This window comes from Parus major, chromosome Z (genome assembly GCF_001522545.3).
Source record: "Parus major isolate Abel chromosome Z, Parus_major1.1, whole genome shotgun sequence".
Lineage (NCBI taxonomy): Eukaryota > Metazoa > Chordata > Aves > Passeriformes > Paridae > Parus > Parus major.
In genome coordinates this window covers 8,887,859-8,899,019 of record NC_031799.1, presented here as the reverse complement: position 1 = coordinate 8,899,019, position 11,161 = coordinate 8,887,859, and the positions used below count along the sequence as shown (strand labels likewise).

The following is an 11,161-nucleotide window of genomic DNA, read 5'->3' as shown; positions in this document are numbered from 1 at the left end:
GGGTGAGGACGGGAGAGGGGGGTGTGTGCGCTGGGCAGGAGATGTGGGGCGCGGGGGTCCGTGTGGCGGGACGCGAGGGATGAACTTGGGATGGGTGTGAGGTACGTGAGCCATGGGATGTGGGGTGTGCACGCAGTGGGGCGGGTGGGATTGGAGCACGGGGGTGTGTGCGGTGGGCAGGGGGGGTGCAGGCACGGTGTGCGGGGAACTCCGTGCGGCGGGGCACAGGAAAGTGTGCTGTGGGGCAGTGGGATGAGAGTGTAGTGGGCGTGAGGTACACGAGCCATGGGACGTGGGGTGTGCACGCAGTGGGGCGGGGGCCAGGTGAGAATAGAGCACGGGGGTGTCTGCGGTGGGCAGAAGAGCTGGAGGCGTGAGTCACAGAGCTCTGTGGGGCAGGGGGATGAGCTCTGCTGTGGGGCAGAGGGATGAGCTTGGAATGGGTGTGAAGTACACGAACAATGGGATGTGGGGTGTGCATGCAGTGGGGCAGGGAGTGGGTGAGCTGCAGTGGGCAGAAGGGCTGCAGGTGTGGGGTGCAGGGGTCCATGTGGTGGGGCATAGGGGATGAGCTTGGAATGGGCACATGAGTAGCTTGGGATGAGCTACACAAGCAATGGGATGTGAGGTGTGCATGCAGTGGGGCAGGGTGCGAGTGAGAATAGAGCACGAGGGTGCAGCTATGGGGGGATGGCATCCTGGGATGTGGGGTGCACATGTGATGGGACACGGTGAGTGTGGCACGAGGGATGGGGCCAGCATGCAGTGAGGTTTGGGGAAGAGGTGTCCCCGGCTGGGTGTGGGGCGCCATGGGGCACAGGGTGCACATACACTGCGAGATGAGTGATGGGCACAGAGATGCGTGTGCAGCGGGGTGTTTGCATAATAGGGTACAGGGATGCCTGTGTAGAGGGTACTGGATGTCTGTGGGATGGGATGCGTGGAGGTGCGTGCAGTGGGGCACAGGGATGAGCATGCCGTGGAGCACGGCATACCCATGCAATGGGGCACGGAGACAGATGAGCAGTGGGTGCAGAGTTGTGCGTGCGAGGAGGACGCAGGCAGTGCACAGGCAGTGGAATACCCAGGGAGAGAGGCGTGTGCGTGGGCAGTGAGTGGGCCCGGGGGGTTGCAGATGCAGGGCAGAAGGCTGTGTGCGTGCAGGGGGCAGGGGAGATGAACAGCCTGCAAGAGACGGGGGTGTGTGTCCAGCGGGGCGTCAGGATATGCGGAGGATGCATCAATGACAATATGTGAGACCAGGAGCAGTCGATGGGGCAGGGAACTGCCTTAGTGACCGGGATGTGGAAAGACACTTGGGGGCTTCGAAGGGGCATCCCCTGGGGAGGGGGAAGCTGTCCGGGGGCGGGCGGTGCCGGGGTGCAGGGCTGGGGCGGCAGACGGAGCTGTGCGCGGTGCTGACCGCCGGCCGCGGAGCTGTCCGCGGTGCTGACCGCCGACCGGGACCTGAGGCTGTAGCACCGGGGTTGGGGTCCTGCGGCTCCGGCCGCAGGCCTGCAGCAGAGGGGATTTGGCTTTTCTCCTTCCATCCACTCCGCTTCCATGGACAGCAATTCTGCTCCATCCTCCAGCGCCTTTCCCGTGCTTTGGCTGCACTGCCATGGCACCTCAGACTGACCCTCTGCGTACAATGGTTCCCTCACCCTGCCCTGGGCAAGTGAGTGTGCGGGGCTGCGCTGGGACTGGGTAGCTCCGGGTCCTTCCCCCAGTTACCCTTCTGGAGGTGTGTTCAACACTCTCCCTGGGGTCCCCTGCCAGGTCACTGTCCCCACGTGGGGCTGTGGAGTGACCGGGTGGTTCACGGTGGAGAAATTGGGATTGGATGCTCTTGTGTTGAGGAGACAGGTGTTTCATGCCTGGCTTGTGCCGGCTGGGAGTGAAGGGGAGGGGGAGCTGCCTTTGTTCCAAACAAGGGAGCAGATGCATGTCAGTGTACAGCCTGCTGGGGCTGCACACATGCAGCACAAACACACGTGCACACAAGCACATGCGCACACTCCCACCCAAGAACATGCGGTGAAAAGCAGACCCTCTTCTCAGCTATCCCACTTCACACTGGACGAGTCCTCCTGGGCACAGACCTGCTCCTGGTCCACCCTCTGCTGGCCTCCCCCTTTCCAGGGGCTTGTGAAGAGGGGTATTTCATTCTTGATATGTCTCTAGAGAAAAATGGATTGGTCTCCCAGGCTGGCACTGGTGTAGTATGGTAATGGTAGGTGAAGTTACGACTGCTGTCTTGCATCCTGCTCTCCCTTGTGACAAAGAAGTGGCTGTCTCTCTGCTGCTGAGGCTCCTGGAAATCCCTGAAAATCGACCTGTCAGGCAGCTGGTTGGGGGAGGTGGCCTGCACCAGTGCTGTGGGCTTGCAGGAAGTGTCTTTCAGACATAGGGCTGTGCACAGGCACACACCCCCGTGGGTGTGGGTTTGCACGCCTCCACTCTGCTGTGCATGCAGACAGCACCCACGTGTGCATATGTGCACACATATGTGCACCGTTCCTCCTCCACAAACCATGGGAGAGCTGGGAGGTGGTGCAGGAAGTGCTCTGCTTGCTTCTTCTTCTTGTGGCTCTAGGGTGAAGCTCTGCACTTTATGATGGGCTCAGTGCTGAGCCTCCCCAGCAGGCAGAATGAGGGGGAATGTGTGTTCCTGTGGGAGCTGACCTGCTAGGGTATAGCTGAAACCATGAAGAATGTCTCTTATTACAGGTAAAATGCAGGGAGCAGAGCATGAGTAGCCAGGGCCATGGGCTCCTTAGGCTACAGGCCATAAGCACCCACAGCTCAGTGAACTGTACTTGAGGCAGTGCTGAACCAGGAATGATGCAGACTGTGCCAGGGCTGGGAGACACACCTGGGGATAGCTGACATCAGTCCTGGGGATTCACTGAAATGGCACTGTCCCAGCCCCTCCTGCCTCTAGGCTGCTGGATGCTTGTGACATATTCAGAGTCTGGGTGGTGGGCCTTCTCTGGGGAGGGTGTTCCACAACCCGCTCCCCGATCCTTTACCCTACTGAAAGCCCCCTGGGTCTTCTTTGCAGACGGGCTCTTTGTGACCGACTACTTCACCCGCACACCACGCAAGCTCAGCCCCTTCCGCTCCTTTGCCAGCATCGAGCTCTTCCACTTCCACATTCCTGAGGACACAGTCATTGCTGTCTGGAATCTCATCACCTTCAAGGAGCAAGGTGGCACATTTGGGGATCAATGTCCAGACCGTAGCATCACCGTGTGAGTAAACAGCCTGGCCTGCCTTTATCCTTCCTGCCTGCCTCTGCTGCTCCTGCCTGGATTTGCCCCACAGCTTGCCTGCACTTGCCTGCTCCCGCCTGCTCCTTTGCTTCCACAAGCACGTGTACATATAGAGTCAAAGAATCATGGTTGGAAAGGACATTAAAGATCATCTTGTTCCAACCTGCTACCATGGGACACGTTCCACTAGAGCAGGTTGCCAACTGAGTACCACACAGCTGCTCACTCACCGCCCCCCGCTCCCCCGGTGGGGAGGAGAATCATGGAAAAAAAAAGTAAAACTCGTGGGTTGAGATAAAAACAGTTAACTAATCAAAATAAATATGCCAATAACACTAATGATAAAACAGCTACAAAAATAATAACAACAGTAACAAAAAGGAGAGAGAGAAATAAAACCCGAGAAAGATGAGTGATTCGTCACACAGTTGCTCACCACATGCTGACTGATGCCCAACCTGTCCCCCAGCAGTGGTTGGTGGCTCCATGCCAACTCTCCCAAGTTTATACACTGGGCAGGAGGCTCTATATGGAACAGAGTATGTTCTATGTGGTATGGAATATCCCTTGGGTCAGCTCTCCAGGCCATGCTCCCTTCTGGCATCTTGTGCACCTGCTCTCTGGGGGGGCATGGGACACTGAAAAGTGCTTTAGGGTAAGCGCTGCTGAGCAACAACTGAAACATCAGTGTGTTATCAACATTATTCTCATACTAAATCCAAAACACAGCACTGAAACAGCCACTAAGAAGAAAATGAACCCTATCCCAGCCAAAACCCAGACAACATGTATGCTTCCTCCCCATGATTCATCTTCCCAGGACCAATGCAGGCTCCACTCTTTTGTGCATCTCATAGATGAACTGTTTTGCTTGAACACCCACTCAGGAAAGCTCAGTCTCCAGAAAGGTCCCAGCTTACAGATGGCTTCCATGATGTCTTTAAGCATAGAGGAAGACACCCACATATAAGACATACTGGCCCTGCCACGATGCCCAGCCTACACCCTGCTGACTGCTGTCTCTCCTGCAGGTATTTCCGCTCAGGGGCTCCCTCCGTCATTAACCCACTGCACACGCACTTCCCCAGGGACACGGCTGTCCCTGGCTCCTTCGCACTGACCCTCACCTGGACCCTGCCCAACCGCACCACGGGAGTGTTCAATGTCACCAGCCCACTGCCTGGGGATTGGTTCCTGGCTGCCCACCTGCCCAAAGATGAGGGCAAGATCTCTGTTAAGGTGAAGGGCTTGGAGGGACCGTAGGGGGGCAGGGCTGGGGTCTGACTGCTCTGGGCTGGCAGTGCCCAGGGCAGGTGTCTCAAGTGGGGGCAGTGCCCTGTGCCCCCCCCCTTGCTCTGTGCTGACTCTCCTCTGGTGCAGGGGCTCTACGAGGAGTGCCAGTATCTCTTCCAGCCACAGCTGATCGTGCAGCGCCTGGTGAACATCGCTGTGCTGTACCCTGGTCATGTCACCGAGCAGAGCATGGCCCCCCACAACCGCTCCTGCCTCTACAAGTGAGTGCAAGAAGGTCTCCTAAGGAGGGGACTTCCTCAGGGTGGGGATATGAGGGTGTCCTGTCCCTCTGGCTTCCCTCTCCAGCCTGTTAGTCCATAGCACTGGGCACAACCTGGCACTGCTGTCCCGCAGGGTCTTTGTGCCCAGCTACACATCGCGAGTGCTCGTGGAGGTGCTGCGATGCCGTGGGGCCGAGGGCTGCCCACTCTGGCTGCGTGTGCGGGCCAAGGCTCCCCCCCTGCACAACTCCACAACCCTGGACTGCCGGGAACACACTCCCTGCCAGCTGGCACAGGACCTGCCCTTCTGGCAGCACTGGTACTACGTGCTGGTGGAGAAACACCCTGGGGTGCCGGGCACTGTCTCCTTCCAGGTCACCGTGCAGCTCACAGGTGAGGGTGCATGTGGAGGTGTGGGAGAAAGCATGGTCTTGTCTCTGCTTTGGTGTGGGGGTTAAAGGATGCCCACAGGATCTGTCTGCAGCTGGGCACAGGGTTATACCTGGCTCTGCTGGGATGGGAATGCTGTGAGGTGTTGGGGCCAGGTTGCAAATGGAGATGAATGGCAGGCAAGAAGGGAAGGTGGAAACTCAGAGGGGGTTGGAGCTGTGTGGTGCCCAGGCTGATGATTCTGTCCCTCCAGATTGTTCTCGACCCAGCCTGGCCCGGCCACCCTTCCTGCCCTCCAGTGCCTCCATGAACATGCCCCACTCCTTTGGGTCTGCGGGCGGGCTGGCGCTGGGGGACAGCCCTCCACCCACCAGCCCCAATGACACAAAGCATCCAGTCCCCATCCCTGCCACCTCACATGCCGGAGAGCGGTGCTGGCCTGTCCGGCCCACACTGCGCAACGAGCTGGACACCTTCTCCGTCCACTTCTACATCTTCTTCGGGCCCAACGTGTCAGTGCCGCCTGACCGCCCTGCTGTCTTCGTCATCAACCTCCTGCCAGTGCTGGACAGTGGTGGGGTGCTCAACCTGGAGCTGCGGCTCAACGTGGTGAGGTGGCCACATACACCCTGAATGGGGCAGGGTAACTCGGGACAGGGGGCAGGATGGGAGATGGGTGATGTCAAGGTTGCAGCAGGGCAGGGAACAGGATTTGGGGTCATAGGCAGTGGTTGTGAAGTTTTTGGGTGATGGAGAATGGATTGGGGTGCTGCAGGCCCAGGTTCAGGGTGTTCTTGGGTAAAGGGTAGTGGGGTAGGGCACTTCTAGTTGGTGTGCTGTGATCCGAGTGCTGTCAGAGCAGGGGACACCCCTGGCACTGGTTTAAGGCCATGTCCTCTGCCGTCAGAGCTCCCTGTGTGGTGAGAATGTGACAGTGTTTGGGTGTCTAAACCATGAAGTCCCACTGACATCCAGTGACAACACCTCGGTCACCTGTGAGACAGGTAGGCTGGGCTGTGCATGTTCATGCTGCCATGTCCATGGGGGGAGGCTGCAGAGACCATGGGGGCATGTGGAACTTGGCACAGGGTACTCTGTCCCTGTTCCAGCTCTGTCCAGGGCAGAGGGCTGCACTTTTCTCTGCTCACCAAGAGCTCTTCTGGCCTCCACAGAGTCTCTGGCAGGCTTCCTGCTCTCCGTTAACGCCACAGCCACCCTCAGCCGCCTGCGGATCCCCTACCCACAGACGGGCAGCTGGTACCTGAGCCTGCGCTCTCTCTGTGCCACAGAGCACGGGTAAGAGCCCCAGCATATCCCCTCGCTGTACCCGTGTGTGCCTGGGTCTGTGGGTGTGCCTGTCCCCTGCACTGCACGTCTCCGCTCCTGTGTGTGCACGTGGCTTTGCGGGCTGTGTGTCTCCGTGTGAGTGCTGCGTGGGCACGGGTGGCTCCATCTCGCGTCTGCCTGACCATCTGTGGGTCCCCGCGGCTCTTCCCTCTGTCTCGCGGTTAGGAAATGCCTGTCAGCTCGCGAACGCCGGGCATCTGTCAGTGCCTCTCCGCCTCCGCGGCAGGGCCCATCTGTACCCGTGCCTGGGAGGGGAACGGGCTGTTGCTGGGAGGACAGGGCTCTGCTCTGTGTGTGAGGGGGCATCTCTGGTCAGGCTGAGACTCTGCTCAGCATCTCCAGGGACTGGTTCTGTGGCTCTGCTCCTGGCCTCTGTGTCTGCCTGGGGCCCTGTGGAAGAGTGAGGCTGGTGTGTGTGTGTGTGTGTGAGATGCAAAAGTGTGGATGGTGCTGCATGCACGTTTGGTGCAAGCGTGCATGCAGCACTGCATGCATGTTCGGGTGCATACATGCAGCCAGCTCTGTGTGCATATTCTGGTTTGCACAAGCAGTCAGGGCTTTGCTCAAGCAGCCAGGGCTTTGTTCAGGCATTCAGGGATGTGTATGTTCTGTGCAGATTTGACTGTGTGAGGACACAGTCAGTGGACAGCAGACACATGTGCAGCTGGCACTTTGTGCATATTTGTGTGTGTTGGTGTGCTTGTGTGTGCCCAGCCAGCAGCTGGTACGTGCCATTGGCCTGTGGGGCTCCTGGTGGAGCTGAGGAGGTGCTGGCAGCACCCAGAGTCTTGTGTGGGGTGGCACAGGGCAGTGGGTTTGGTGTGCCTGCCCTGACTCCTCTGCTGTGCTTCTAGTTCATGCTGAGTTGCTTGTTAGTCAGTCCTTCCCTGGCAGGTTCACTCACAGGCATTGCAGGGCAGGGTGCAGTGTTTGCACAGCAAAACCCAAATGAAATAGGAACAAGCTAAGTGTGCTGCTGAAGGCAGAGGGGCTTTAAGCGTGGCCATGTACCTCCTGCTCACTCAGGCTAGCACAAACAATTGAAGCACACAGGACCCTTGGGGACCAGCTCTCAGCTACCATACGCAGCACCAAAGGAACTCATTTTCAAGCTTGCCCAGTCTCTGGGTCTTCCACCTGCCAAAACTGGGTGCGACAGGTGGTTTTGGTAGAGGCAGGAGCTGCTCAAGGGCCCAAGGTGAGGGCTGACCCCCTTCTCTCACCCTGCAGGTTTGAGCCCTGCACCAATGTGACAGCTGAGGTGTACCTGCGCGCCTACCTCTCACCCTGCATCAACGACTGCGGCATCTACGGCCAGTGCAAGCTGCTGCGCACCAACAACTACCTGTACGCTGCCTGCGAGTGCAAAGCTGGTGAGAGCTGAGCCAGGCACCCACAGACCCCCAGCATCCTCCCCTTCTCCTTGTGGGTCATGTATCCCAGTAGTCCATTCATGCCAGGTCTCTGCAGGGTGCTGGAAAGGGGTCCCCTTTCCCTCCCAGCCCCTGCGGGTGCAGTGGTGATGGCAGCTCTCCCTGATCACAGGCTGGAACGGCTGGGGCTGCACGGACAACGCTGAGGCTTTCTCCTATGGCTTCCAGCTCCTCTCCACACTGCTGTTGTGCCTCAGCAATGTCATGTTTGTGCCTCCCGTGGCCATTGCTGTCCGCAGCCACTACCTCCTAGAAGCTGCTGTCTACATCTTCACCATGTTCTTCTCCACTGTGAGTGTGGTGTGGGGCAGCTGATGGGCAGGTGAGGGCTAGCACTGTGCAGGGCAGCTCTCACACCCTTTCCCTGCTACCCCAGTTTTACCATGCCTGCGACCAGCCGGGTATTGTGGTGTTCTGCATCATGGAGTACGATGTGCTGCAGTTTTGTGACTTCTTGGGCTCTCTCATGTCTGTCTGGGTCACTGTCATCGCCATGGCCCGGCTCCAGCCCATAGTCAAGCAGGCAAGTGTGGGAAGGGGGCATGTAGGGCAGGCATGGAAGAGATTTATCCTGATGGGTGCCCCACTGCCCCACAGGTGCTGTACCTGCTGGGGGCCATGCTGCTCTCCATGGCCCTGCAGATGGACCGTCACGGGCTCTGGAACCTTCTGGGGCCCAGCCTTTTCGCTTTGGGGATCATGGCCGTCGCCTGGGTAAGATGTGACCCTTATGTCCCCATCCTGGCTACGCTCAGCATCCTCCTCCTGCCAGCATCTCCCTTCTGCTGCCTTCACCCTTCCCCGTGAACCCCTCTCCCTGGCTCCTGAGGGTTGTGCCTGTCCTTGCGGTGGGTCCCCCTTCCAGCATGTCCTCTCCCTCCACAGACGGCTCGCACCATCCGTCGCCGCCACTGCTACCCACCGACCTGGAAGCGCTGGGCTTTCTACCTGTGCCCAGGGGCGCTGATTGCAGCGGCGGCCGTGCTGCTCTACGCCTTCGTGGAGACAGAGGAGAACTACTTCTACATCCACAGCATCTGGCACCTGCTCATTGCCGGCAGCGTTGGCTTCCTGCTGCCGCCCCGTGCCAAGCCCAGCAGGCGCCTGGGGCCGCTGCCCCGCCGCAAGGGATGTGGGTACCAGCTCTGTGTCAATGAGCAGGAGGAGCTGGGGCTCGTTGACCCTGCTGTGGCCTCCATCAACAGTATTTGTACCAGCTGATGCTGACGCCAGCTCAGACTCCTCTGTCATGGACAGCAGCCCTGTGGGGCTTGGCACCCACTCTCTTTGCTGGCCACCCATCTCTGGGAGTGCCAGGACTCCTCTGGGCAGGCACACAGCCACCTGTGCCACCCTGTTCTTCCAATTACAGCCTGATTGAACTTGTCTCCAGGGGTTGCTGTGGCTCAGTCTGGGGCAGAGCTATGGGGGTCTCAAGGCTGAGCTGGGTCACATTCCTCCTCTCTTTGCCAGGCCATGGAGTTGCTGAGGGGATGTGGCTGGGTGTAGAGGGGAGGAATGGCAACAGTCTCTGTCTCTCAGTCAGAGCTGCTGCTGGTCTGGAGCTGATGCAGCTCTGACATAGAGCAGCAAAGTGGCTGGCAAGAGGTGGGGAGCAGAGGCTGCAGTGTTTTGGCTCCTGGCACGACACATTGCAAGGCTGTGATGTCTTTGTTGGGGCACTGTGCTCTCACAGGATGGCTGTAATGTCTGACCCAGGGGCAGCTGTGCTGTACCAGGGCATCCAGGATCCTCTCCAAGCCTGCAGGACTGTGGTGAGCCCATAGCTGTGGGGGTAGGTGGGAATGATGCTGGTGCTGCCTGCTGTGGCAATGCACAGGTCTAAGAGGGCTCTGCCTGCAAGGGCCACATCCCCAGGAGCCCACAGCCTGTTGGTGTCACCCCACTGCCTGGGGCAGCCTCAGCACGCCACATCTCGCTACACCCAAGGAACAGTGCACTAGTGATCCTGTGTCCCTGCTGTTGCCACCAGCCTTGTCTCTGCAGGGCACTGGGTTCCAATGGGAGGGGCATTGCATGACTGTACCCTGTGACCCAGTTTGGACAGCCCTTTGTCAGCCCCTGCTCCTTGTGTGGCTTATGGTCAGACCTGTGGGCTCGGCACCCAGTGCTGCCAGTGGTGACCATGGTGTGGTGACAGACACCTGGCTGTGTGTGTGCCTCAAAGACAGGGGTTTTCACTCTGCAGCTCAGAGGGGTCAAGGTGGACCAGGGAGGACAGGGAAAGCTTGACTCACACTTCTCACTCCACTGGAGACTTCCCCAGTCTCCTGATAATTTCTCAGCCCTGCAGGGGTCTTCACGGTGGAATCCTGAGGCAAAGCTCTGCATCCTAGCAGCCACATCCTAGCTCAGCAGAGCCCACCTGCCAGGAGCCCCCCTCTCTGTACCCCTGGGGACAGAGCCCGGCACAGGGAGATTTACTGGATGCTTAACAGGATTAGCAACTGCAGGCGGGCAGGCAGCTATGTAATAGGATTGCAATCTAATTAAAACTGCTGCTTGGAGCTGGGCCCCAGCTGGCCAGAGCGGGGTGGGCTTGGGGGGCAGCTGGAGAGGACTGTGGGGATGGGATTGGCAGAGCAGGAGGAGGGATGAGCTGGCAAGGACCATGGCAGTGCTGGTGGGTTCAGGGGTTTGCTGCCTCTGTCTCTGGGCCTTGGTGTGGGATATGCCCATGGGGAGCCAGCCTGGCATGAAGGTGTGCTGGGCAGCCTGGGCAGGAGCCCTGGTCATTGTTCCAGGACTGGGGAACCTGAATCTGCCACTCTCCTTTCCACCCCGAGTTTACCCTCCAGCCCTCTCTCTGCCATACAGAATATCCTGCCTGGTTTGGCCAGGTGGCAGATTCAGGATTAATTTTTTAATTATGTCCAATTGGACACCAGTGGCAGTAGCAGCTCCCAAAGGATGAGCAGCTCAGATTTAGCTTTCACATCAGCAAGAGGGTGGAGTGGAGCACACACAGGGCACAAGCTTGTGCTACACCAATGCACCCCAGTTTCACAGAGGTCTAGTGGCTGCGTGCAGCATCCTTACCCATCCCTCATCCCCTGTCTCACTGCTGTAGGGCTGAAGTGCAAACCTGCTGCTAGTCAAATTTGTGAAGATTCGACAATAACAGAACCAGTGGTGGGATGATCTGTCCCCTGCAAGCAGCAACACATCCCCTGGCCTGCCC

At 58.7% G+C, this 11,161-nt stretch overlaps 1 protein-coding gene across 1 annotated transcript; it reads left to right on the top strand.

The window, feature by feature from the left end:
• Positions 1–1,392: 1,392 nt before the first annotated feature.
• On the top strand, positions 1,393–9,347 carry TMEM8B (transmembrane protein 8B). The gene is made up of 12 exons (XM_015652114.2): positions 1,393–3,254; positions 4,307–4,514; positions 4,656–4,789; positions 4,923–5,182; positions 5,433–5,788; positions 6,087–6,183; positions 6,352–6,475; positions 7,757–7,899; positions 8,072–8,250; positions 8,336–8,482; positions 8,557–8,673; positions 8,845–9,347. Exons 1-12 carry the CDS (start codon positions 2,914–2,916, stop codon positions 9,178–9,180), a joined length of 2,442 nt encoding a protein of 813 aa, XP_015507600.1. The 5' UTR covers positions 1,393–2,913; the 3' UTR covers positions 9,181–9,347.
• Positions 9,348–11,161: the final 1,814 nt, after the last annotated feature.

Bases quoted from the DNA above. Each gene is read 5' to 3' on its own strand.
- TMEM8B (XM_015652114.2), top strand. From the start codon at position 2,914: ATGGCACTGTCCCAGCCCCTCCTGCCTCTAGGCTGCTGGATGCTTGTG. The intron at 3,255-4,306 runs GTGAGTAAACAG...TCTCTCCTGCAG, and splicing joins CCAGACCGTAGCATCACCGT to GTATTTCCGCTCAGGGGCTC. The intron at 4,515-4,655 runs GTGAAGGGCTTG...CCTCTGGTGCAG, and splicing joins AGGGCAAGATCTCTGTTAAG to GGGCTCTACGAGGAGTGCCA.